The following is a 25530-nucleotide window of genomic DNA, read 5'->3' as shown; positions in this document are numbered from 1 at the left end:
TTACACACTTGTTATACTACAGAAAAGGCACAAGTGGGAGCCGGAAGTTAAAGCCTGGACTATAAATAGATCACTGTATTATGTATTAATTAATCGATGGACTCCACTGACTTTGAATGGTGCTTGAAGACACAGCACTCCCCAGCACCATTTATTTGGTAAAGTGACCTGCAGAAACTGTCCCTTGGAGAGCAGGAACTGTAAAACTTGCACTGGTGATTTTCATCTGCCAGCCTGAATTTTCATGTTATGAGCGTAGACCAGAGCAAATGCCAAAGGACGGTTCTTTAACTACCTGCCGTTGTTCTGTACTGCTCCTGACCATCAGCAATCTGCCCCTTTCCAAATGCACAGCAGGCTGAACTTGGATCACACTTTCATGGAAGTGTAATTAGAGATGAACACAGTAGAAGAGAACTAATTTCATTGGCAGACCCAAGATATCTCAGGTCACACCACATGCAGATGCGAGGTGGGAGGAACATCAGCTGCCAGATTATCAGGACAAGATTCAGTGCTGAGATCTTCACTGTTTGCTGACCGCTGCAACATGTGGACCACATCTGACGGCGAGGTCTGCCGCTGTTCTTGGTCGTCCATGAGAAGTCCAGGCTGTTGATGATTAGCATCAGCAACTCAGACTCTTGTTCCTCCTGTCAGTGAAACAAGTAATTACCAAGAAGAGGAAGCAACACTAAATGAAATCACACTGTCTCATCTTGAACTATAGAGGTCACCACAGTCTCCTTTCTCTTGTCTAAATGTTCTCTGAGCATGTATTTGTACCCTAGTCTAAGGTAATACTATTTGTAAATGAGATGCAATCAGAAGTTGATTCATAAAGATGTTGTAAACACAGCCTGAATTATATGTCCTCCCCACGCACTAAATTACAGTTCAAGACAGATATCTGTGGGAGTTTAGCCTTTCGTGTTTGATTTAAATAGCTGGATTAACTAAACACTCAGTCACTACTAGAGCCTAATTTTTTTTTATGTGGTTCAGACTCACACCACTGGTAAACAGCCTGCAGGCACAATGGCTTAACAGAACCGAACCAGAAATGTGCCCTGCTGAATGCCAGCTTCCTCCCAGGGTTTGATTCTGGAGGAATTAGCAAAGTGACTACTTGCAGTCCACCTGTTATAACTTTTGCAGTTGGAGGATCTGAACTTGAAAGTTTCAAATGTTTTAAATAAAATGCTTTATCAGCGAAACCTGAAGAAAGGAATCTTCTTTTAGATCATTCTTCCCTTTTACTTAGAAAACAAATTGTACTAAGCCATGTCTTGAATCCTTGGGTCACTAAATTTTGGAAGGATTCAAGGTCAGGTTCCACTGAAAGATTTCCCTCTCCATGGCAGGGGCTTGGACTAGATGCTCTTTAAAAGTTATTTCCAGCCAAACCATTCCATGATTCCATGGTTCTCTGACATGTTAAATTTCCTGTGTCCTGTACACAACTGGCCATGCCAGTACAGTGTTTCAGACAAGATCAACAGAAGTCCATGAAAACCTGTCGGTTTGACTGATTATCTCATTTCAGAATTCTGTCTGAAATAAAAGGATATTTTCAGTTTTAAACATCATCATTATTGACTCACATATAACAGTCAGAATACTGACCCAGATTACGGGTAAATTTGAATATTAACATCGAAGATAGCATTGAAATTGTCCCTGTCCCGATATATGTCAGTGTCCCTGATGCCAGAGCAAAGAGACAGATTGAAATATTCCGCAGTGTGCTCCTTGTCTCCTGTTATTTTCCTCTTTTCCTAAGGGAGATGAAAGTAACAGTGAAAAGCAAACCTGAAGCTAACCAGTGGAGTAGAAAACTGGAAACAGAGACTGTATGTTAATTGTTAGATGGGGATATTAGAGAGAGGAGTTCAGCTCTGGGCTTTGCCAAGTGATTCCATGTCACCCGGGGAAAATATTTACTAAAGTTTTTATCAGCATGGAAAACAAGGCCTTTAATCTCTGTATGAAAGATGCCTATCTGCAAAAAAGGGAAACAAGCAGAGATGCTTACACTTTGCTTGTCTGTCTATTCACTCTAAAAGCGCTTGAGGGCAGGGATGGGCTTTATTCTTTGTTTGCACAGAACTGAACATGCCTCTTCAGCAGCTCCATTGCAATTTGAACTGGCTAGATTGCCAGAAGCTTAGGAGCACCGAGTCTCTGCTGCTCCCGATACTTACTGTACTACAGTTATTTCTTAGAGGAAACAGGGAATATTCCTCTTTCTTACTGCGGTGGAAAGGCTGAGGACTGCAGGGAGGAATAAGAGCGATGCATTAGCTGCTTGGGATGTCTGGAGTGTAAGCACTGCTGAGCAATGTCAGTGCTGCAGATTGAGCATTGTAGCTGTGTGGCATTTTTGATCGTGCTGAGCTCGACACGGAAACCCACAGTTCTCTGTTTGGATGGAAAGGCCCCACTGAAATAATGTTTAAATAACAGGAGGTAAGATACTATGTTTCATATCTTCAAAGGATGGAAAACTGCTACTCAGGAGTGTCATTATGGAAACATTTGTGACAGCGTGTAAATTCAGTTTGTGCTAAAATGCTCTGCAGTGCTATTGCTTAGTTAGCAGCTTGGTCCTGCCCATGGGAAGATCTCGCACAGGGCAGGCTGTGGATGAAGGGAGAAAGGGAAGCCAGAAGGATCTTGTGTGATGCAACATAATTTTAATGATTAAGAAATGCTTATGTTTGCAAAGCAAGATATCACAGAATATGAAAAATCTGTTTCCAGACAATTTCAGAGAACGTTCAACAAGTGTCCTGCTCAGAGATATTGCCGTCCTCAGCTGGCTTTCTTCTGTCTGCTGTGCAGGTACTGATGAAGATACTTGTCATTAAGGGTGATGTCCATATGGAATAATCTGCCCCATGATGGTTAAAAAAAATGGGAAAGCTGGAACAGGCAACAATAGCAAGCAGCAAACTAGAAAACGAAGGGTAAAAAAAAAGTAGAAGAAAGATCAGAAATGCTAAGTAGCAGTAGCTCCATTGCAGGGCTGCAGGAACGCTGAACCCCCATCCTCATTGCTCTGCAATTGGGCCTTCATGTGTGGCTCTTCTGAGACCTCTCTGCTGCCTTTAGCAGGGTCCACAGCTGCTGCGGAGGAACCGGCTGTACCGGCGGGAGGAGTACGGGCTGCAGTACCCGCTGCCAAGCGTGGAGAGGGCTGAATTCCCATATCCATACTGGGCCCCATATCCCAGAGAGCCCCCATAACCGTAGAGGTTCCCGGAGCCATAGAGGCCCCCCAGCCCCAGGGAGCCCCCAAAGGCCGGTGCTCCGGACGAGCCCACCACGGCTTGCTGGGGGAAGGAGCTGAGGATGGGGCCGGGGAAGGTGACGACAACGGGGGGCGGCTGGATCACGGCAGTCGAGTCAGGGCACTGCCGGACACATGGCTCATTACAGCTGTTAGCGATGGGCTGGGGGCAGGCAATGCTGCTGGTGGTGGGGCACAGGTCGTAGCAAGACATTTCTTCGCAGGGATGAAGGCGATCCTGAAACACAGAACACAGAGCTGCGTAAAAACAAAGCACAAGACCTACAAGTGCAACAGGTCAAGATTTGGTGCTGGGTTGTTGGGGAACAGGAAAATGATCACCGGATGCATAACAAAAATTGGTGACTCTGTTCACAAACTTTCCTGTCAATCACCATAGCTCTGAGCTTTCCTATCCAGTAATCCCTGCACTTGTCACATCCACCAAGACTTCTGAAATTGCTGCTTCTTTTTTTTTTTAACTCACGTTCCCTCCCGGAGGAACAGAGTGGTGGTGGCACATTTTTTACTAAAACACCAGTGCTTCTCCCTGGTGAATGTGGGTTGAAAGCCAGGAGCTGCAGGAGCTACACCAGAGCTGACCTCGTTACACCAAATGGGGCTGAAGCAGGTTTTGTCTTGGCAGAGATGGGATGGAGTCAAGAACCCACCACTGCTTTAATCACACATTTCTTCCTCCTTTCCTGGTCTCTGTTTCTTTTCAAGCCCTTTGGGGTAATATACTTTCAGTTGTTACCTTTTAGTTCTATGTTATCTTAATCTCTGTAATCCCTCTGATACAACTCCCAAAGCATTTGAGCCTGAGGATAGATTTATATCTATCTATAGATTTATATCTATCTATAAATAAAATATTTCTATCCAAATATTTCTTGGCATAGCAGTGTAATTTCACATAGAGTGTGAAGCAGGTTGGTAAAATGTAAGGAGCCAATTTCATTCATTAGATAAAAAAACACTTTGCAAACTACCATTTCAGCTAAGTGTCTGGCCACAAAAGCTTATGGCTTATCACTTTTTCCCATGAAAAAGGGGAGATATTTTTTAGTTCATGAAGTAGCCCTGAAATGCAGAGAATTGAATCACTGAACTCAGCAAATCTGAATCTGGATTTTCAAAGAGACACAAGATGAACACGCTGGATCAGACCACCAGTTTACTTCCCTTATTGTTGTCTTCGGTGAAAATAACTAGGGTTTAAAATAAGCAGGATTTAGTTTTTACCTACTCATAAAAACTAAATACAAGCTAGGATTTTTCTGCAGTAAAATTCCCATGCAGATAGTGCTCTTTCTTCAGCTGCGTCATTAAACAGCTTAGGACATGGCCATGTCTCTCTGATTCAGTCGTTAGCCAAAACGGTGCAGGAGAATTCTGCATTTGAAAGTTTATACCATCCTACATTTTCAACCTGCTAACAGTACAAGAATGCCCAAATATGAATTATAGTGAAATAAATACCTCAAACCCTGGTCTTGATTCCTAAAGCCTACCAGTAACACAACTTGCCAACATACTAAAAAACAAAAGGAGAGAAAAAGAAAGAGAATTGAAAAAAAGTCCTAAAATCTCTAATATAACAGTGGTGAAGAGTATTCTAAGCTGCAGTGCGAAGGCATTCTGGCATTTAGCTAGAAATGAAATGGCATCAGCCTTACCTGATGTAGAGGAGAGTATGCAGGAGGGAGATGGAATAGGGCTGCGTCCTTACTCCTTTTATACAGTGCTTTGGATTGCCTGGGGGGGTCTGAGGCAGAGTGTACACATGAAGTCATAATCACCAACCAGCCCAAATATGAAGCACATATAACTTCCCAAAGTGATGAAACTGTTTTTGCTTGCTGTTTGCAAAATCACCCAAAATCTCCGAATAGCATGATATGCACATTCCAGCTCCCAGCTCGCTTTGATCTTGAAGCCTAATTGACCAGCTTCATTGCTGGTATCATTCCGCCCTGCTCACTGGCATCGCAGGACGAATTAAACTGGTTCTATTTATTTAGCACTTCCTTCATTAACTTCCCATAATGATTTTAATCAGAGCTTTAACCTGCTGTCATATACATGTTTTGGTTTAAGCCCTTTCAATCTAGACTGTAATCTAATCTACTCACGCCTTTTGCAATGAGATGTTCAGTGAGGCAGAGGACACCTTCCGACCCTTTTCCCTCCCACAGCCACAAAACGTGAGAGGAGTCCTGCACCTATGGGAATCATGGACATTGTCTAATGGTCTTTGATTTAGAAATTCTGACTTTGCCTTGCTGCTTGGCAAGACCAGCAGAAAACATAGTTTTTTAGTGCCTGAAACAGTGTTCAAACCAAAGGCTAAAGCTTTCTCTGGAAGGAAGCCAGGGTTTTTTTCCTCATTTTTCACTTGGAATCTGCAAAGGCACCCAGAGATTATCTCATAGGTTCACCAGTGTAGCATGGTTGCAAACATAAACAGATAAGTAGTTGCTGGCTACTCTGTATTGACATTGCACAGATCCAAAGGAGGACATAACAAAAGGCAGTGGTGAAGCAGGTGCAAATTTCTTAGTTTCTTTGTGAAATTAAATGTTTCTGTCCACCACTGCACTCATTCAGTCTGTATCTTCTCTTTATTCATGTGGTGGAGCGTGATTTGCCCTCAGATCTGCTCCTGCACCTTACAAAGGAAACGAACCAAAGTTTCGCTGAAGGACGTCACAGGGACAATTTTGAAGTGCTTCTTTCCCAGGCTTACTGGGTAAGTGTCAGGAAAAGTAGTGGAATTATCTGAGGAATAGTTATTGCAGCAATGGGTCTTTTTTCTTCTTTTTCTTGCTTTCCTGACTAGCAGGACATCACCTGCAGAGTGCAGATTGTTGCAGAGCCCAAGTTTGACTGCCAAGGTTTCAAGTGACTTGTCACTTGACATTACTCAGGCTTCCCCCGTACTTAGTGGGGAGGGACAAGAATTTCTGCAAGACACTTCATCCTGTCTCAGGTGCTTACCTTACCAGAACCGGTATCATCCTCAAAACATAACAATTTTGCTTTCATTGACGGTGGAGACAGGCAACAAGCTCAGCTGAAACACCCAGCTTTTAAATAGGGAAGGTTTGATGAGATGTGTTCTGCCCATGTTCCCATATTCTGAAATTCTGTGTAATCAACGCTGCAGAAATCCTCATTTGCCTGTGGATTGGTTGTTTGTCACATAATGAACACCGCAACATTTCTACCAGAAGTTATACTTAAATCATGGTGTTCCTTTTTCCAGACTTTGAGGTGGCCCTAGGGGATCACAAGAGCAGTAAGACTCACAAAGGTTGTTCAAATATTTTGTGTGTGTGTTTTTAAGCAGTTCCCAAACCCTCCTTCGTAGTTTATGGATGAAGAGGTGTGTCATTATTGTAATGTAAGTATGTGGTTGGTTTCAAGCAGCCCAGCATTTTGAAACACATTTATTAAATTGTTCTGGTCAAGAGCACTCTTCCTGTTCCGTTTACCAGCTCATGATTTCTAACCTTAGGATTTCGGTTGATTTTCTTTTATAATTCAGGTTTTCGTTGATTTGTCTACGTTGGTGTATAAGCTCCTTCAGTGCTGATGTTGTACGAATTCACATCCCCTTCGGCGTCCGTAGCACAAAGATCTGCCACATCTGCCTCTGTCCTCATGTTTTGAAAGCTTTTCCTAGAACTTTCCTAGTCTAACCGTGAGCGGTCTACCTCTCTTCTGCATTTTAAACACATGCTCATCTTCCGAAAAAAAAAAAAATTAACAAGTTGTCTGTAATCTGGCTAAGAAACTGTTTACCTTTGCGGTGGCCAGTGAATTTACCTCTAAAATATGAAGAAACCTTGCAACTGGGTAGTCTGGGAGACAAGGCATGGGTCTGGATGATTTTTAAAAGTACTTTTCAATGTATCTGTTGATTTTTCCCCTGAAAATTGCAGGATGGTCGTGTTCAAATCTTAATTCCAACTTCGGATGAGGGTTGCTGATTTCACAAGAAAGACACCATATCTAGCAAAGTTAAGGAAGGACGGAAAGAAAACCTGCATATGAAAGGAGATGGCAATTATGATTAACATTTGACCAACCAGCATTATGTCAACCAGTAAAAGCAGAGGTTAAATAAATGAAGCCAGCATAATTCCTGATGGCATTCTAATGTATTTAATGGAACGTTACCAGCAATGAATCTTGCCAAATAAGTGCTAAGATGAAAGAAATATTTGTTTTGTAATTTTCATTTCATGCAGTGTGAGAATTTGAATCAACGAATGAACAGAAACATGAAGCCAAACTGTTTCATCATTTTGAGGTGAACTAGGTGTGATAAATGTGGGCTGGTGTTAATGGGAGTTTCAGCTTCTTCAGGCAGTTTGAGGAAATGTATGAAAAGTCCCTCCTGAAAACTGCCCTCTGTTTACTTCTCTTGCCTTCATGTTCCCAAAGCCAGCTATTCTAGGTATTCAGCTGTTCTTTCTGTGTACATTTAAATTCGTCTTCTTCCGTCATTTGTGAGGAGGCAATGTTATATGCACTTTTTAAGGACCAAGCTGGTATTTTCTATAATGAATTGTACAGGAGCTGTCAGCTCACCACTAGTTCAAACCTGAGTGTTATAATCTGCTACACAAACACCAAAACCCCAGACCGTAGTCAGGCAAACTGCTTTGTACTCCTGCACCACAAAGGCCTCAGTCACAGCCAGCTTTAACAGAGGAGATGTCCTCTTCAGAGTTAATTACTTGGTCTTCCACTCGCTGTTTCAAATTAGTTTGTATGGAAGAAAGCCAAAGCTTGAAAGGGATGTAAGCAAAGCTTCCCTACTCTCAGCGAAAAGAGCCCCCCGGGTGTTAGGAATCAGGTGAGCCTTTGGACAGTTCTTTCAATAGTGCAGAGCATCAGGGCTTTTACACTAAACTTCAGACGACATAGAACTGACTTTTATCAGAGAAAAGGTATAGGAGAAGAGCAACCATTTGTCTGAGGAAGCAAATGATCTTCTATATTCCCGTGTTTCCACTAAGCAACGATTAGCCATCACTTAAAAATATTTTTTCTTACGGGGCTTACACAGATTTGAGGAACTACATCCACAGCAGCAAGTGGATCTTGGTGGGGTAACTACAATTAGGCGGGATGGATCTGGAAATAAAGTAGTGTTGCAGAGGATCCAGACAGCTGTGCCTTTCCTATTCCCATGAGATCTAAGCTCTTCTTCCTGTTCCAAGGGAATTTTTGCTGTGTTATGCTCCGGTTGGCCAATTCATCTCCAGCACCAGTGCCAATAGCTGCAAGCAGCTGGCTGCCCTGACCCGAGGGCAGTGGCTCATCTGCCATCCATCATCATCACATTGCCAGCCCAGAGGCTTAGTTCCTTCCTTCAGGACAGCATAGCGGGATCTTTGTCAGTACCCATACTTAAGGGCTCCTTTTGTTGTAGGAGCTTTTGTTGTGGTAGTCTTTACCAGAACAGATTTTCTTTCAGATTTTCAGGTCCTGGCAAAAAGTACAAAATCCCTTCTGGCTGTTGTTTCAATACTGGATACTACTGTGGAAGCTAGGTGCCTTGCTGGAAGAGGTATTCAATTTATCAGAGACAACTAAATCAAAACAAATTAAAGGGAGATTTATAGCTGACTTTTCAGGTACTGAGTGCTGAGAAGTGTGCTGTATGCACAAAGAGTGGAGATGCCTGTGCGCAGCAGCTCTTGCCTTTCTTTCCTCATATTCTGCCTTCGGTTTCTGGTCTGATGTTCTCTGAACACTGTTGTATTATGCTTAGCCAGACTTCTTACTGCAGCAAAATATGTAGCCTAAGATCTTTTGGCAGCTGAACCACATAAAGAAAACTATCTTGTGAGATAAGCATCTGCCTGAATCCAGAGATGGTTACATGCTTTACTGACAACCTAACAAGTTATACCAGTAGCTTTAAAGTATTTTTGTTCTACCTATACAATATTTACACAAATTCTATTTATATTTAATATATACACAACTTGAACAGAACCAAAGAACTCCCAGACCCAGGAATTCAATCAGATATACTGTGAAACTATGCACATAGTCCCTACTGTGGGTTTGAGGAAGTGTCATCTGCACCCAGCCCAAATTTTGGAGAGTGAGAGAATTTAATAGGAGGGATCTAGGCTGGTCTGTGCTAGAGAAACAAAGAATCTGAAATTAATTTTGTATCAGTCACCAATATTCCATTAAGAGCTGTGGTGGCGAAGTTATTTGTACGGCATGGAATTAGCAGTCTGCAGTGGAAGAAGCAAGAGCTTAACTTTCAGAGTGTGACCAGTCACTTGTAGTTCACAGAATTATCTCACAAACTGATGAGTGGAGACTCTAATAAAGTAATGTGTAGACAAGGCTGCTGTTCATCTATAACCAGTGTGTTGCGACCATGTTGTTGCAATTCAGTGGTGAAACAGGCCTAACAAGGGCTCCTCGTGGAGACTTTCACTATGTGGGCAGGGTTTGCGCAAGATTATTTCAGCCAGATGTGCAACAGGCAGCTTTATCCAGAAAAGCTGGCAAATTCAGAATGGACGAGAACACAAAACCACAACACGCTTATTTTGAATGATGCAACAGAACTTTAATGAGAATGAAAGGAACAAAAATGTATTGCAGTATCAAGAATGCATATCCAAGATGTCAGAGTCCAATGCATTTTGACAGACGCTGTTAAGTGTCTCACTGCATTCAGGCACAAGTATGATAAAGTAGAAGATAACATGGAAATGAACTGATGAAGATAGGAGGAAAGAATTCAAAGGGAAAAAAGGAGAGGTGTGGAGCATGGAGAATGCACTGCACTGAACAGGATTTATGAGTGCTTTCACAAAGCTGTCACTCATCTGCTCACCAGTGAATCCGCATTTGGTTTTTCACTTGTACATTTTTCAGTGGGTTTTCCTGTTGCATTTAGCAGGGCCCACAGCTGCCACGGAGGTACCTGTTGCTCCAGTAGGAGTAAGGGTTGCAATAGCTAGATCCATAGGGTCTACCATAGCCATACAGGCCCCCGTAACCCAGGGAGCCCCCATAGCCATACAGACCCCCATAGCCCCCATAGCCCCCATAACCACTGAGGCCTCCGTAGCCCCCATAGCCATAGCCTCCATAGCCATAGCCCCCATAGCCATAGCCCCCATAGCCCCCAAGGACGGGTGCTCCAGAGGATCCCACAACTGAATCCTGAGGGAAAGAGCTGAGGATGGGGCCAGGGAAGGTGACGACGACTGGAGGCGGCTGGATCACAGTCGTGGAGTCGGGGCACTGACGGACGCACGGCTCATTGCAGCTGTCAGCGAGGGGCTGAGGGCGGTAGATGCCGCAGGCAGAGGTGGAGCACAGGTCGTAGCAAGCCATCTTCCAAGGATGGAGGTAAGCTGCAGCACACACTGATGAGTAAACGAAAGGCACAAATTCAGTGGGAAAAAGAGTATGAAAGTTGGACACATGGACTAGAATGATGGCTTTATCTTTCAGGTCTCGATTGTCCTGATTTCTCTTCAGTATTTTTCATGAGGCATCTCTCCCTCTTGTAAATCAGCTTTGCCCAGATTGCACCCCTCTGCTGTGGTCTCCTTTCTAATTTTTTATACGTGGTTCTCTTTCAGAAGTAGTTCTTTGTTCTACCCCACTGCCAAACACTGCAGAAATATTATCCAGCTCTTTACTTTGTAAATTCCTTCCATTATACTTTGCAGCCACTGTTACAATATCTGTATCTAAAAGGTCGTTTCATGTTGCTTTTATACTAGCAAAAACAAAGCAGAGTAACCTGACAACCAGCAAAGCTCATGTGGTACATTGCTGGGTAGCTGGAAGAACAACTCTTGTATATTGACTTGTAACGTGCTTCCAGAAGCAATAGCTAAAATCACGCTGCCAGTACACTGAACCTCCTACAAACATGGATTAAATAAGATATTCCCTGCCCTGAAGTGCTTGCAAAGTAGCTTGAGAGTCACATGGTGGGTTAAAAGATTGTTTGTTTGATTTCCAAGTTGGGAAATTGGTACATTCAGATGACTAGGACTAGGTTTCTACTGCAGATAGGTATGCTGAGATATGAGCTCTTTGGAGAGATGGTCGCCATATGACATGTTCCAATCTAAAAGAAAACCCATGGAAGGACTAGGAATTAGTATTGCCTGTGAACAATTTTTTTCCCCACTAGAACTAATAAAATATTGCATCAGAAGGGACTTCTGGAGGTCATCTAGTCCACTTCCCTGCTCAAAGGAAGGACAATGTAAAAGGTAGGTTAGGATATCCTAGTTTCATCTCTGGTTTCCAATACTGTTTTAGACAATACTTCTATATTCTTTCTGAGCCTGTTCCTTCAACAAATATGTACATATACATAGACATATAGAAAAAAGTTACATGTAAAACCCTTAAATAATTCCTAGTGATTGAACAAGCCTTCTGCTGACGTTTTGGAAGCTGCTTCAATAGCTCAAATTTGTGTTAACAGGAAACAATAATAATTTTTGAAAAATGTAGTTTTACCAATTCAAACCCAAAGACATGGATGTTCAACACTAAATTAGACAAATTCATGGCAAAATAATCCAACATTATTAAGAATCTTAGAATACTTATGGATTATTCAGACCTTATTTAAAAATGGTGGAAAAGAGATACTCGAGATTTTGGAAAGAGATCGCACAGAATGATACTTACCCTTTTTGCAGAGGAGAATAAAGCAAGCAAGGCGGAATGAAGAGCCCTGAGTTGGGAGAGCTTTTATACAGTTCACTAGATCACGGGGATCACCTAAGGTGCAATTTGTGCATGTGCGTAATTGGGACAAACCCAAAACTAATATGACACGTAGGTCCTCAAATTTTTGCTGACTATTTGTTTATTTGTTGGTTCGAAGTCTCATGAAATATGATAGGTGCATTTCATCACAGAAGCCTCTTTCATCTCTAATGGTTACATGTCCTATTCATTCCTGTTATCATTCCATTCACATCCTTGGCGTTACAACAAGAATTATACTAAGGAGCTTCCTTAGCTTCTCCATTATTAATCGCAAAACCCAGCAGCTCACTGCATGGCTGTCATCACCTGGTGAGAACAGATTTTTCCATTGAATCCAGGCTGCAAAATACCTGGAGATATAATGGAGTTCATTAGAGCAACTTTGAGGTCGTTGTTTTTATCTTTATCGTTTGCACTCTCAGCTACTTCTTGTGAAACCAATACCGCACCAAAAGGAAGCCGTAGAAAACATCTTGTGGTCCTTAAATGGTTTTCTGTTGTTTGACTTTTGCTCCTGAAAACAATGCTGGCCTTATCTAAAGGACAAGGGAAAGAGGGAGAAAAACCTCTTGCTTGCTTTGTTGTGCACTCAGCAGTGGATTACTCTCCCTGTCCTTTTGTCAAACACTGGCAAGTCCTTTGGACCATTTTAAGCGGAAGGTGGATATTGTTCCCCTCCTTGGAAGTGTTCAAGGCCAGGCTGGACGGGGCTTTGAGCAACGTGGTCTAGTGGAAGGTGTCCCTGCCCATGACAGGGGGGTTGGAACTAGATGATCTTTAAGGCCCCTTCCAACCCAAACCATTCTATGATTCTATGATAAAAAATCCTTTTAAACACTCAGATTTTTCTAACAGATCCCTCTCACTGTATTTCAACCCAGGTTGGAGTCTAGAGGCAAACTAATACTTAGCTTTTCTGTTCTCAAGATTGCAAGACGCTTTCTTTGTGAAGCGTGTCACCCATATTTTCCAGCTTTCTATCTCCTCATAGGAAGACTTCAGGGATCATTTTTTAGGTCCATCTTCAGATCAGACAGTATTGAAGACTACTGAGAAATAAATTAAATGAAACATGACTGGTGGCAACTTGCTAAAGCTATCTGGATATAAGCCACGATAGAGACAGAGAAATCTTTTACACGGATAAAGTCTGATCATTGATAGAATTGTAACATCTCAAGAAAATAATTAAATCCTCTGTTTGTGTGGTCCGATGTGCAACTGAAATGATATAGATACACTGATTATACAGCCTAAGAAATGCTGTATTTTATTTAAAATTTTACATTTCTATACTCTTACATTGAAAAAAAATGAAGATACACAAATCCCCAGTATTCAGCCATGAACTGATTATACCAAGGACACAAATACTTTGACTTACATATTTTAATGTGATGTCATGCCATAATTGCTAGGCATCTCAATCCAGCTACATGCCTGTAATCTAATTGTTAGAATGCATTCTTAAACCATTAGTGGATTGTTTGCGGCGTACGAAAAGACTTGCTCCCTGGAAGCTTGAAAATATTAGTGTCCAAAAAAACCCACAAACCCACAAAGAAACCCACCTCACAATTTAGAGATAATCTATGGCATAGAGTCTGCAGTATTAAAACAACACATCTGTAAAGAAGGAAAGAACCGGCCTTTGTTCCGCGTGGTGCATTGCAAGTACGTCATCGTTCCCTGTTCGCAGAAGCTGCCAGCTCAGCCCTGCTCTGGGCTTATGGCTCGCAGCACCAATAGGGTATTACAGGAGGTCATGAATTCCTGAGAATCAAAGTCAATAATTCAAAGCGCTTCTGTCATATTTCAGTTTTTGCACCAGAGGATCCACTTGTACTGAAAAAGTTGCGTTTCCTCCTGCCTGTTAAATATTCTCAAGTACCATCTTTGTACTGACAACATCAAACCAACAATACCTGGAAGAAGTCTCTTTGGGATCTCAAATCCCACTGTAGCTTTAGTTAACTTCAAAAACTCATTCCTTGTTTATCTCTAAAACAACAAAATCAAGCCCCAGGAAGACGAAGACTTCATCTCTGCCTCCTGTGTGAAATTCTGCAGACTTAACCTACATGTTTTTGTGAGCGAATACAACTGTTTGAGTGACCAGTGAACGAGGAAACTGATTCAGCCCATATCTGCATGAGAAGAGTTCCAGCACTGCAAAACAAAGGATTTCACCATTTTTCCGCTCAAGGTTAAATTGCAGTTTCCACATAAGCCTTATTTAGAGACTGAAGCACACGTTGCAGGCCCCTGGAGATGCTGCTGCTCTTCTGAGCTGAATTGTCCCCATTACAGCCAGTGTCAAATGCTACTGGAAAACATCGACTCCCAAGGGTGATGTGTCCTCCAACTGTAGTTGGGGAAGCTAAACATACAGAAACCACCCCCAACCTTTCTGCATATCACATTGTCAGTCTTTAGCTTCTGTCCTGGCAGGTTGTAATCTGAATTATATGTACTTAAACAAAAATCCTGTCTATGACAGCAGTTTATAATTCTGATAAACCCATGAGACACTCTCCAGGTGTTAAGTTAATAAAAGAGGAGCTGGCTTAATAGTTTCTCTCGTAATTTCAAGGAAGTACCTGGAATAGTGCCAGGTGTTAATTTTCCCCAAGTTGTCACAAGATGAAAGAATTCTCTATAATCTACAGTAATGTTTAGGTCCTTATTACAAACAAATTTGAAAGGACTCATCAACTCCATTAATAAACAGCAATTTCATCATCTCGATGGCTTACACATGTTCGAAATTGGGGCGGGCAACCAATGTTGATCTTGCACCTCCAGATGCTCTGATATAAAAGCTCTTCTCTCTCATAGCTCTTCCAAACACTTCCCTTGGCTTCTTGGTGACCCAGGTAAGTCTGATTCTTCTCTGCTATCAATGTATTTTTTATTTCTGGTGTCAACTTCAGTTGATGTCCACCATCCATACTGTTGAATGTATCTGCATTACCTTGGGACAGAGGTTCTAACGCTAGCTCTGGGGTGGCAGATACACCTATTTGTGGTGTGGATCTCTGTGGAGTACTCAGTGTCAGAAACACTAGACTCTGGAGTGACTGGATGATGCTCTTAAGCATCTGGTTTAGTTTTAGGTAGTCCTGCAAGCAGCAGGCAGTTGGACTCAATGATCTTTATGGGTCCCTTCCAACTTGAGATATTCTGTGATTGTATGTTTCTTACTTCATTGCATTGAACTTATTTCAAAGTTTGCATATGAGGTTCAATGTTTAATAAGGGCATCACCACTACAACCATTCATGCAACCTGAGATGAACAAGTGATGCATCTGAGAAAGTTGTGTGTGTTACCCTGGTACAGCAAATCTTCTGGCTGTCGTGTACTTTCTTGCATTCATATTCCTCCTCAGAACCCAGCTGAGGACTTGCAGGACATAGTAAGTGGAGAACAGTAAAATCAACCTTCAAAAAAATAACTAAGTTTAAAGGGGAGAATATAGGCTGAATTCTTGGGTCTACGAAGAAGTCCTGGTTTGTCCTAGGAATAATAATTTGAAATGAGTTTTTTGAAAGACATTAGGGACTAAAATGTTATTTATATTGAAAATGTCCAGGCTGTATCCATATAGTGGCTTCATAGGTGGGAACTGGGATAATAACTCTACCATCTATTCTTTATTGTCTTGTCAAATGGCTTTCTGAGCAATCTGGGCAGTGACAATCCTATGATCTGTTGTTCCTACAACTCTCAGCAAAATTGGGATGAGTGGGAAGAAGAAGCTACTGTAATTAAAGTATATATAAACTACATCTCCTGTAAACCTGCTGAACCCAAATCCAAGTTTTCCTAATGACTCATCAAATAACCTTGGACAAAACCACTTTGCTCTCTCTGGTTTTGCTTCTCATTTTTCATTTTAATGTGTAGAAATATATCTAAGTTCTTTGCAGGATGTTGATGAAGGATAACACTTTCAGAGCCAGGCATAACATTTCCCATGGGCTTTTGTATTTTCGGGCATCTTTTAGAGAATTTTTGAAAATCTGCTTTTTGAAAAAAAGGATTATGATTGCAAAGTGGGAAGTCAATTTGTTTACTCAAAATCCTATACTTGCATCATTATTTTATGTAAGCTGTTGAATGTTGAAGTCTTTGTCTTCTACTTAGTCTAACTATCAGTGTGTGCTGCAGCTTACCTCCATCCTTGGAAGATGGCTTGCTACGACCTGTGCTCCACCTCTGCCTGCGGCATCTACCGCCCTCAGCCCCTTGCTGACAGCTGCAATGAGCCGTGCGTCCGTCAGTGCCCCGACTCCACGACTGTGATCCAGCCGCCTCCAGTCGTTGTCACCTTCCCCGGCCCCATCCTCAGCTCTTTCCCTCAGGATTCAGTTGTGGGATCCTCTGGAGCACCCGTCCTTGGGGGCTATGGGGGCTATGGCTATGGGGGCTATGGCTATGGAGGCTATGGCTATGGGGGCTACAGAGGCCTCAGTGGTTATGGGGGCTATGGGGGCTATGGGGGTCTGTATGGCTATGGGGGCTCCCTGGGTTACGGGGGCCTGTATGGCTATGGTAGACCCTATGGATCTAGCTATTGCAACCCTTACTCCTACTGGAGCAACAGGTACCTCCGTGGCAGCTGTGGGCCCTGCTAAATGCAACAACAATATCCGCTGAGTAAGGAATAACTGGCAACGGAGATATACAATCTTGATCCACAGCAGTGGTCCTAAAGGAGATGTTGTGAAATCCTGGTCGCTGTCACCCCACTGCAGTGGAGCTGGGAGCACACAGCATGTCCTTAGTTTCTTCACCCTCTACTCATCATCTTTTGGGCTTTTTTCCAACTATGTGTGTAATGGGTGGGATAAAACAAGTAATTCATTTTACAAAATGGCGCTTCATTGTACAACTGAAGAAGAACAATTATGGGAAGAATTGCCTGCACTCTAACACGTTCTTGATATTCTATAATACTTTTCTCTGAATGTTTATTTCTCATTAAAGTGATTCTATTTTGCATCAAACAAATCAACTTCTAGTTTTAATTTCTTCTGCTATGGATATACAACTCTCCTCTGCAAATTGGGAAAACTCACATTCTTACATACGATGGGACTCAGACTTCAAAAACACATCTGAAATGGCCCAACTACCAGTGAAATCAGTCACTTTTTGTTGCACTCAGTGCACACATTTGGGAGCAGGAATTGTCCATCCCCAGCTGGCCTGGGTTACGATAATAACATTATGTTTAGAAAGAAACCACGCTAAATCTCTATTCCCTAATGAGCCACTTGAACAGCTTTGCTGAGCATAGTAAGAGCAGAGCTAGTGGCTCAGCTGGGGCTGGATTCAAAGCAGATTATGGGCAACAGGGTGGTGGATGAAGCCCTCGGGTAAGAGGGAGGCTTCTGAGTCAGAAGGGATTTAAGGAGGTGGGAAGAGGGTGGTGAAGGGTGTTAGCATGGAGCTGCTGAAAGGGAGAGGATTGGAGGGACTGCAACAAGGAAAAGAGCTCTTCAGAGGTGGGCAGAATATCTAATGGACTACTTGGGTAAGGAATATCATGGAACAGGTTATAAGTTAGAGCTGCTGAAAATGACTGTCTCTGTTGTGAGGACTTCCTGTGGAGAAGGAACTGGGAAACACAAGAACAGTGTTGAGGATATGTATATGAAGTTATGACTTTTTCTACTAAAGCTTTCCAGGCACCATAACTCTGTTCTATCTGTTCCAGCTGTTCTTGCTGGTATAGATGAAGCAGCCCTTGGGGTTGCTGTGTTAAGTAGCTGTTTTTCTGTCAAAAAACATCCAACAGCTTAGATTTCATGATGGTACAATTCGGTTTTAAAAGTTCTGTTTTACTGGCCCAAAAGACTTTCTTTCTTTAAGGATTTGACATAAAATTAATTCAGCTTTCTGCAGAGACTATTACAGATGACAGAATTTAAGTATTGAGTGAGAATCCAAAATTACAAGAGATGAGTCAGAGACTTACCTGGAAGGAATTCTTCATAAAGTCTAATGTTTTTAGGAAAGAGTTTAAAATGAGTTATTTACTGTTTAATTTCCCTGCCACTACTAATCTGCAACCAGTGGATGTACAGTCAGAAAGATGAATTCTTAAAAAATGTCCAGAAACTTTATATGAAAAATGGGGACAGCAGTTTCCTCTGTGTTGAGGCTTCACATTGCTTCTGTGTATTTGAAATCTCTGATATTTTGGGAAGGACATTCACCTACATAGTTTAAGCTGTTACTGACAGCTACACAGGTTAGATTCCTTGTAACACAAGTAACAAGGCTAAAAACATGTGAAAAGAACACTAGAAACCAATAACTTTGATGCCATAAACTTTTAATTGCAGTAAGAAAAGCAATACATTTTCAGAGTCTCCAAGAAGTATGAAACTGTTCTCCAGTCAGGGATACATTCATATATGATCGATTTTTTTTGCTTCCTGAGTCTTAGCTGTTGATCTGAACAAACAGGAACTATTTTGAGCAACATTGTTATGTTTACCTCAGGCAATATGGAAATGTGAAGGGAGGAGCATTGAGGCAGAAACTGAAAGTAGAAGTTAAGAGCAGAAATTCAAAAGGGGTTGAAGAGGTACAGCTCTGTGGTCTTGGAACGGAACAGTGGAGGTTCAGACCTCTTCAGCTGTGAAACGATCACATCTTGTTTGCTGGTTATACCTGACTTGGGATATTTCTGTAGGATTTAGCAGGGCCCACAGCTGCCACGGCGGTACCTGCTGTACCGGTAGGAGTAAGGGCTACAAGAGCCAGAACCGTAGGATCTACCATAGCCATACAGGCCCCCGTAACCCAGGGAGCCCCCATAGCCGTACAGACCTCCATAGCTCAGGGAGGAGCCCCCATAGCCCAGGGAGGAGCCATAGCCCCCATAGCCTCCCAGAACCCCATAGCCCAGGGAGGACCCATAGCCTCCCAGAACCCCATAGCCCAGGGAGGACCCATAGCCCCTCAGAACCCCATAGCCCAGGGAGGACCCATAGCCAAGTGAGTTAGAGCCTCCAAGGATGGGTGCTCCAGAGGATCCCACAACCGAATCCTGGGGGAAAGAGCTGAGGATGGGGCCAGGGAAGGTGACGACGACTGGAGGCGGCTGGATCACAGTCGTGGAGTCGGGGCACTGACGCACACACGGCTCATTGCAGCTGTCAGTGAGTGGCTGAGGGCGGTAGACGCCACAGGCAGAGGTGGAGCACAGGTCGTAGCAAGACATCTTGCAGGGATGGAAGTTGGTCTGTAAAACATGGTTGTTTATGTTACAATAAAGAAATATGAAACATGAGGTTATGATGAAGCAGTCCAACAGGGTATCAGTAATAAATCTGGGAAGTAAACATATTTTCTATTACTCTTCTTCCTAGCACTGTAATCTGGAGGGTAGTTTTGATTTTAGTAAGACAGAGTGCTGTACTTTCCAATTGCGTCTTTGGTATTTCCAGATGAACTGATTTTGATAGGATTGCATTACTATGAATTGATGTTTTCTGTTTAGTAAGTTTGAACTTTCCTGTCATAAACTCAGCAGAACTCTTCTAAATGCAGCCATATACATCTATGTATATGAACTATTCTTTATCTCCTAAAATAGTCGATTAATTCTTTGAAGTGCTAAAATGTTACAAGTGTGGGATTCAAAACTGCTTGCTATACCCCTCTTCTGGAGCCTGTCTTTACAGGGCCCAGTAATGAATGAGAAACCAAAGATTATTTCCATCAGCAAATAGCCTACTGATCACTGGCAGCCTGGCAGTAACTGAAGAGAACTTGGTTCAAAGTTAAAAAAGAGTTCTTGACAGCAAGTTAAGTTTAGCAAAGTTTGAGAGAAGTCTGACTTACCCAAGTCACGAAGGCGAGCAAGGCGAGAGAAGTGGATAGAAAGACTACATGCAGAGAGCTTTTATACAGCTCCTTTGATTGCCTGGGGGACATTAGGCATCCTATAGGTGAGTTCATAATTAGGTACCAACCCCAAATTGTAGGACACGTAGCTCCTCAAAGTGCTGAAATTGTTTTTGCTTATTGCTGGTGCATTGCAGGCACTTCAAACCCACGCATAGCGTGACAAGGACACTCTGTTGTCTCCAGGCTTGATGTGTGGAATTATTTATTATTCCATTGCTCTCTTTAGCATTAGGGGAGGAGTTAAGCTGACTTGATTTATTCAAGAGTGCTGCATAATTAGGATGACAGAAGGATAGTAATATCTTTTGTCCAGTTACAGGTCTTTAAGTGTAATCAACAGTCTACCTTTCGACAAAATGGAATTTTTTTCAGGATCTCAGATGAAGAGTGAAGACAAATAACAAGGTAGAAACATTCTTTCTGCAGACTTAGCACTTCTACCTCCAGTTACTCAATACAAGACAAACCTAATAATCAGGAGCACCTTTTGATGGCTTTTGGATGGTTCTCTACTAGTTGTCCTTCAGTCCTGTGAACAGAGAAACATTTCAGTCGGCAGTCACAAGTCTATGGAAACTGATTTTTCTGAATTGTTTTATTGAGCTTTGCTTGCCTTTACATTTTGTTGTGTTTTCTCCTACTATTGTTATGTATACATAGGAACATAGGACAAAGACAAGCAAGTAAACCAGGCAGTAAGAAATGCCTAATGGAAAGGATTCTAACGCTGACACAATGAAGACAGACACCCTTGCCCCCTGGGTTGGTTGTTTTTTGGCTAATAGTTCAGTTAACATAAGCAATTTTCTGTTTCTGGACCAAAGTGCACTTTAATAAAAAAGAGGATAGATTTTATTTTTAAAGTCAAAGAAAGGAAGGTCCAAGAAGTGTTATCAACTATGAACTGATTACAGGAAAGACCCATGTGACCTTAATTTACCTATTTTATGGTGATAATCTCTCATAATGGTGGGGTGTGTACATCCAGATATACTTTTTATATAATTATGACACAGTATGTGCAAGCTAGTAATGGGTGTTCATGAGGTATTTGAAAATCCCTTGGAATGTTCTTGTAAAAGTCTGAGGTGGCTTTTTTCGGTATTATAGCTCAGGAAATCTCCATATGTATCTCCAGATTTGGAAAAGCTCATAATTTAGAAACAATATGTGGTCTGAAGATAACCACGTTGACAACTATGATAACCATGATAATGATATAGTATTACGGTAATGGCATAAAGAAAGAAACCTCAGCAAAAGCCAGCATTTGCCTTTCCAAATGGATTCCCACCTCATAATTGCTTTCTACAGAAAGATGCCATCAACGATGGCATTAGCCACAAGATCAGTTGTAGACCAGGACTGAGGCCTCCTGAGGACCAAGCTAGAAATGAAAGGAAACTTCAGGAAAATGTACTCTCTCAAACACGTGAATCAAACCAAGCTGAAAGTTTTGAGTGTCCCTGACTGCTTATGATTTCAGATATTCACCGCGAATCTGTCCACTTTTTCATGTCACTTCCATGGCACTCTGGACACTTTGATGTCTAGCAGGTTGCTTTTATGTATTGGATATGCAGGTGAAAAGAGCTGCAGAAATCCTTTAACACTGTGAAAGGTCTTTGATTTAAGCAGGAGTTCAATGTACCTGCAGACATGCCAGAAGAAGGGCAGAGATAAAACATAGAAGATCCGCACATGGGACACCTCTAAGAATTGCATATTTTGGGGTGAATCTGTTGAGTTGTTAATGCTGTTGAGACTGGCTTAGTCTTTTACTCTGAAATCTCAGTTGACAGCTCTCTTCCTTTGAAAAAAGAAAGGCTTTTTTTCTAATGCAGTTAAATTTGGAGTTTCTCCTATATACCTCCTACAAACCTACACAGCTAGCTCAGTAAATCAAAAATGAAGATATTAATTCAACATATGCTTTGATTATTTTGAGCTCTCCATCCTGAGATTTAAAAACATAAATATCTTTCCATTGAGACCTAATTTCAGCTTTAAGCTGTAGTTTGAGCGTCAGATAAAACCTAAGGCTATTTCGGGCATTTGCCACTCTGTGTTCAGGAGTGTTCATAATATAATTTGATTAGAAGAGTACTGAGAATTGTCCACAGATTCTGATGTTAATTGTATCATCTCAGAAATAAACACAAAAAATATTGCCTGTCTTCCTGAGGATTTAGAAATAGACTGTATTTTATCTTTAAGAAGAGAGAAAACATACATAAGGGACTTACAAAGAAACACCTCACAGCAGTTTGTTCCTGAATAAGTCAGCAAAAGTAGAATATCTATGTATAAGCAGCTCATTACACCATGCAACTCCAAAGAGAACAGAAAACTGATATTAATTTCATGAATCATGTTTTAGGATGAAAGATGCATTAATTTCACCCATCAGTCTATTAGATGAAAGAACCTTGCATGATGTAATGTGCGTGTTATGTTACATGATAATTGAAATCAAGTAATAAACAAAAACAGAAAGCGAAACAATTTCATCACCTTGCAGAGCTATCAATACAAAAAATGTGCCATGTCAACTAATTAGATCCACATTCACAAGACCAGCCTCTCACCCCTCAGGCAGTCTGAACTGTATAAAAGCTCTCTCCACTCAGGGTTCTTCCAACCTCTGCTCTTCACTTGCTCTTCTCAGCAAATTGGGTAAGTCTGAATCTACTTATTACGACTGTTGGAGTAGCTCTTTGCTATGCAGTTTCATCTAGGATAGTCTCTTCCATTAACAACTAGCAGGTAAAATTTTAGGTGAAAAGACAAGGCTTACAAAAATGGTTAAAAGTGTTCTGGACAGCTGTTCTCTGCACTTAGGGTTGGCATTTAATTTCAAAGCAGACTGAAAGTTCCTTGATATGGCAGAAAATTAAGTTCATTATTAGTTCACTTGCAACAGCTGAAGAAATGATGTGACTAGTTCAGTGTGCATTCCTCTCCTCTGTTTGTTTATATGGGTAACTGGAAATTATTTGGAATAAGTTTAGACCTTCAGAAGCAGACTTCCCATGATCTTCATTTTATTCTATCACAGAGCACTTGAAGTGCTTTTACACTTATTCAAGATAAATGGGCATGAATACTACCAGAGATCAGGCACTGGCTTAGATAGAGTATGACACGGAGGGGGGTTGAGAGCTGTTGAAAATGCTCTAAGAAATTTATTTAATTAAGAGGAAGAGGGGTCATGGGCAGAACTGAAGGCACTGACAGGTGAAGCTCTGGGGTTTTTGTGTTAATAGGGGCAAGTTGTTTGGGGTGAGATTTTTTTCAAAGGATTTCGGAGCATAGAATCAAAACACTGTGTTGTTAAACTAGTTGTAAATAACTCGGTGTCTTGATTCAATGTTTGGAAATTGGGGGCAGTAATCTTTGCAATTCCCTTGTAATGGTCTCCTCAAACAAGCTACTGAGCAAATCTGAATAGACAACGACTTATAATCCCTGTTCTCACAAGGCTCAGCACAAAGGGGATCAGTGGGAATGAAGAGTTAGAGTCATGAAATCACGCATAACAACACTCTCTGTTCTTGGAGGCCCCGTCTTTGCTGATCCACTGACTCACCAAAGCATCTGAGCAAATAATTTTGCTATTCTGCTTCAATTTTCATTTGTAATAGACGTGGGTAAATTGGTGTGCTTCAAAGCACTGTTGTCTGAGGAAAGGCAGTGAACTCTACACCACTTTTATGTATGTAAATAACATCTTATACTTTGTAAAATAAACTCTTGTAGATTGACCTCCACCCCTGCAAGATGTCTTGCTATGACCTGTGCTCCACCGCTGTTGGTGGCATCAACCGCCCTCAGCCGCTCACTGACAGCTGCAATGAGCCGTGTGTGCGTCAGTGCCCCGACTCCACGACTGTGATCCAGCCGCCTCCAGTCGTCGTCACCTTCCCTGGCCCCATCCTCAGCTCTTTCCCCCAGGATTCGGTTGTGGGATCCTCTGGAGCACCCATCCTTGGAGGCTCTAACTCACTTGGCTATGGGTCCTCCCTGGGCTATGGGGTTCTGAGGGGCTATGGGTCCTCCCTGGGCTATGGGGTTCTGGGAGGCTATGGGTCCTCCCTGGGCTATGGGGGTCTGGGAGGCTATGGGGGCTATGGCTCCTCCCTGGGCTATGGGGGCTCCTCCCTGAGCTGTGGAGGTCTGTACGGCTATGGGGGCTCCCTGGGTTACGGGGGCCTGTATGGCTATGGTAGATCCTACGGTTCTGGCTCTTGCAGCCCTTACTCCTACCGGTACAGCAGGTACCGCCGTGGCAGCTGTGGGCCCTGCTAAATCCTGCATAAATGTCACTTGACTAAAGAATGACTGGCAAATGCATGATATAATCTTGATCCTCAACTGAGCTCATAAGTGAAGAGCAGAGCATCAAAGACTTCCACTTAATACAGTGGAGTCAGAATAGCTCCATAAAATACACTTCTCATTTCCTTCTTCATTTGCTTCACCTCCTCTTCCTTGCCCCTGTCCATGGCCAAATGTGTAACTCCTCCATTCTACCAGAGGACATTTGCTCCTCCCTGAAACTTCCACCTCCGGGGAGAAGCCTGAAGGAACATCTCTCTTGAAGCCTGCCAGGACAACCTGCCTGCCTCTGCCTTGTGTGTCTTTCTCCAGTGGCTGTTTTCTTCCCCTTGCAATAAAACAAGCCTTCATCCAACAGCTGCCTCTCCATTTTGTCCTTTCAAAGCCCTGCATGTGTTTGCTGCCATCCAGGCCAGGGCAGTCTCCCACCCCCAGCAGAGCCAGAGAGAGCTGCCTATGGGGACACCACACACAGTCCTGCTGATCTGCCCAGTTTTTCACTGCTACTGAGTGGAAACTGTCATCTTCTCTACACTAATTATTCTAGCTTTTGGACTTCCAGTAGTTAGTACAACTTTTTTTCACCAGTTAATTTGATGCAGGAACTCCTTTTAATTTTCAGTCTTCTCAGATTATGTGCTAGAAATTGTCAAACTCTGTTCAAAGACAAAGTGAAAAAATGTGGCCTGAAGTTCTGTCAAAGCATATTCTGAAGAGGAACAATAGGAGGAAGGTGAATAATGGGAAACAATTTTTAAGATAGGTATCTGACAAGCAAGGATCAGGCACTAACTTTTCTCTTTTCGTTAATCACTTGTGATAAGAGTTGCCTCAGGGAAGTTTTGGCTGAGTCTGTGAGTCAGCTGGGTGAAGTGAAAAGAATATAAACTAGTGCGTTACAGAGGATTTACCTATTACTTCACTAAAACTCTTTCAAAGAAAAGTTATGTGCATGAATGTAGAATATTGTGTTCTCGACCCTCTGTCAGTGTCATGGAATAGCAACTCTGATTTTGATATGTAATTTCAACGTTCCCCTTCACCCCAAATGTAACTGGAGAGATCAGATGGCTGTGTGCTGCAAGCAGAAACAGGTTGAAATGAGAAATGGTCTACGGTACTGATGGATCTCACTTTTATTTTCAGAAAATACTATTTTATTTTTATTGATCAACAAA

At 42.2% G+C, this 25530-nt stretch overlaps 5 protein-coding genes across 5 annotated transcripts; 2 read left to right on the top strand and 3 right to left on the bottom strand.

Annotated features, from left to right (window-relative positions):
* Positions 1 to 2394: 2394 nt before the first annotated feature.
* LOC142364932 (scale keratin-like) lies at positions 2395 to 16725 on the top strand. The gene is made up of 2 exons (XM_075445205.1): positions 2395 to 2469; positions 16259 to 16725. Exon 2 carries the CDS (start codon positions 16279 to 16281, stop codon positions 16723 to 16725), a length of 447 nt encoding a protein of 148 aa, XP_075301320.1. The 5' UTR covers positions 2395 to 2469; positions 16259 to 16278.
* On the bottom strand, positions 3111 to 3506 carry LOC104334269 (scale keratin). Its single transcript, XM_009939870.2, has one exon. It carries the CDS (start codon positions 3504 to 3506, stop codon positions 3111 to 3113), a length of 396 nt encoding a protein of 131 aa, XP_009938172.2.
* Positions 10232 to 10678, bottom strand: LOC104334268 (scale keratin-like). The gene has a single exon (XM_009939869.2). It carries the CDS (start codon positions 10676 to 10678, stop codon positions 10232 to 10234), a length of 447 nt encoding a protein of 148 aa, XP_009938171.2.
* Positions 16726 to 18797: 2072 nt separating the features above from the next.
* Positions 18798 to 19325, bottom strand: LOC104334267 (scale keratin). Its single transcript, XM_009939868.2, has one exon. The coding sequence runs from the start codon at positions 19323 to 19325 to the stop codon at positions 18798 to 18800; it is 528 nt and encodes a 175-aa protein (XP_009938170.2).
* Positions 19326 to 23794: 4469 nt separating this feature from the next.
* On the top strand, positions 23795 to 24322 carry LOC104334266 (scale keratin). The gene has a single exon (XM_009939865.2). The coding sequence runs from the start codon at positions 23795 to 23797 to the stop codon at positions 24320 to 24322; it is 528 nt and encodes a 175-aa protein (XP_009938167.2).
* Positions 24323 to 25530: the final 1208 nt, after the last annotated feature.

Source organism: Opisthocomus hoazin, chromosome 30 (genome assembly GCF_030867145.1).
Source record: "Opisthocomus hoazin isolate bOpiHoa1 chromosome 30, bOpiHoa1.hap1, whole genome shotgun sequence".
NCBI classification, from domain to species: domain Eukaryota; kingdom Metazoa; phylum Chordata; class Aves; order Opisthocomiformes; family Opisthocomidae; genus Opisthocomus; species Opisthocomus hoazin.
The sequence above is the reverse complement of the archived record's forward strand: the minus strand, read 5'-3'. Positions and strand labels throughout refer to the sequence as shown.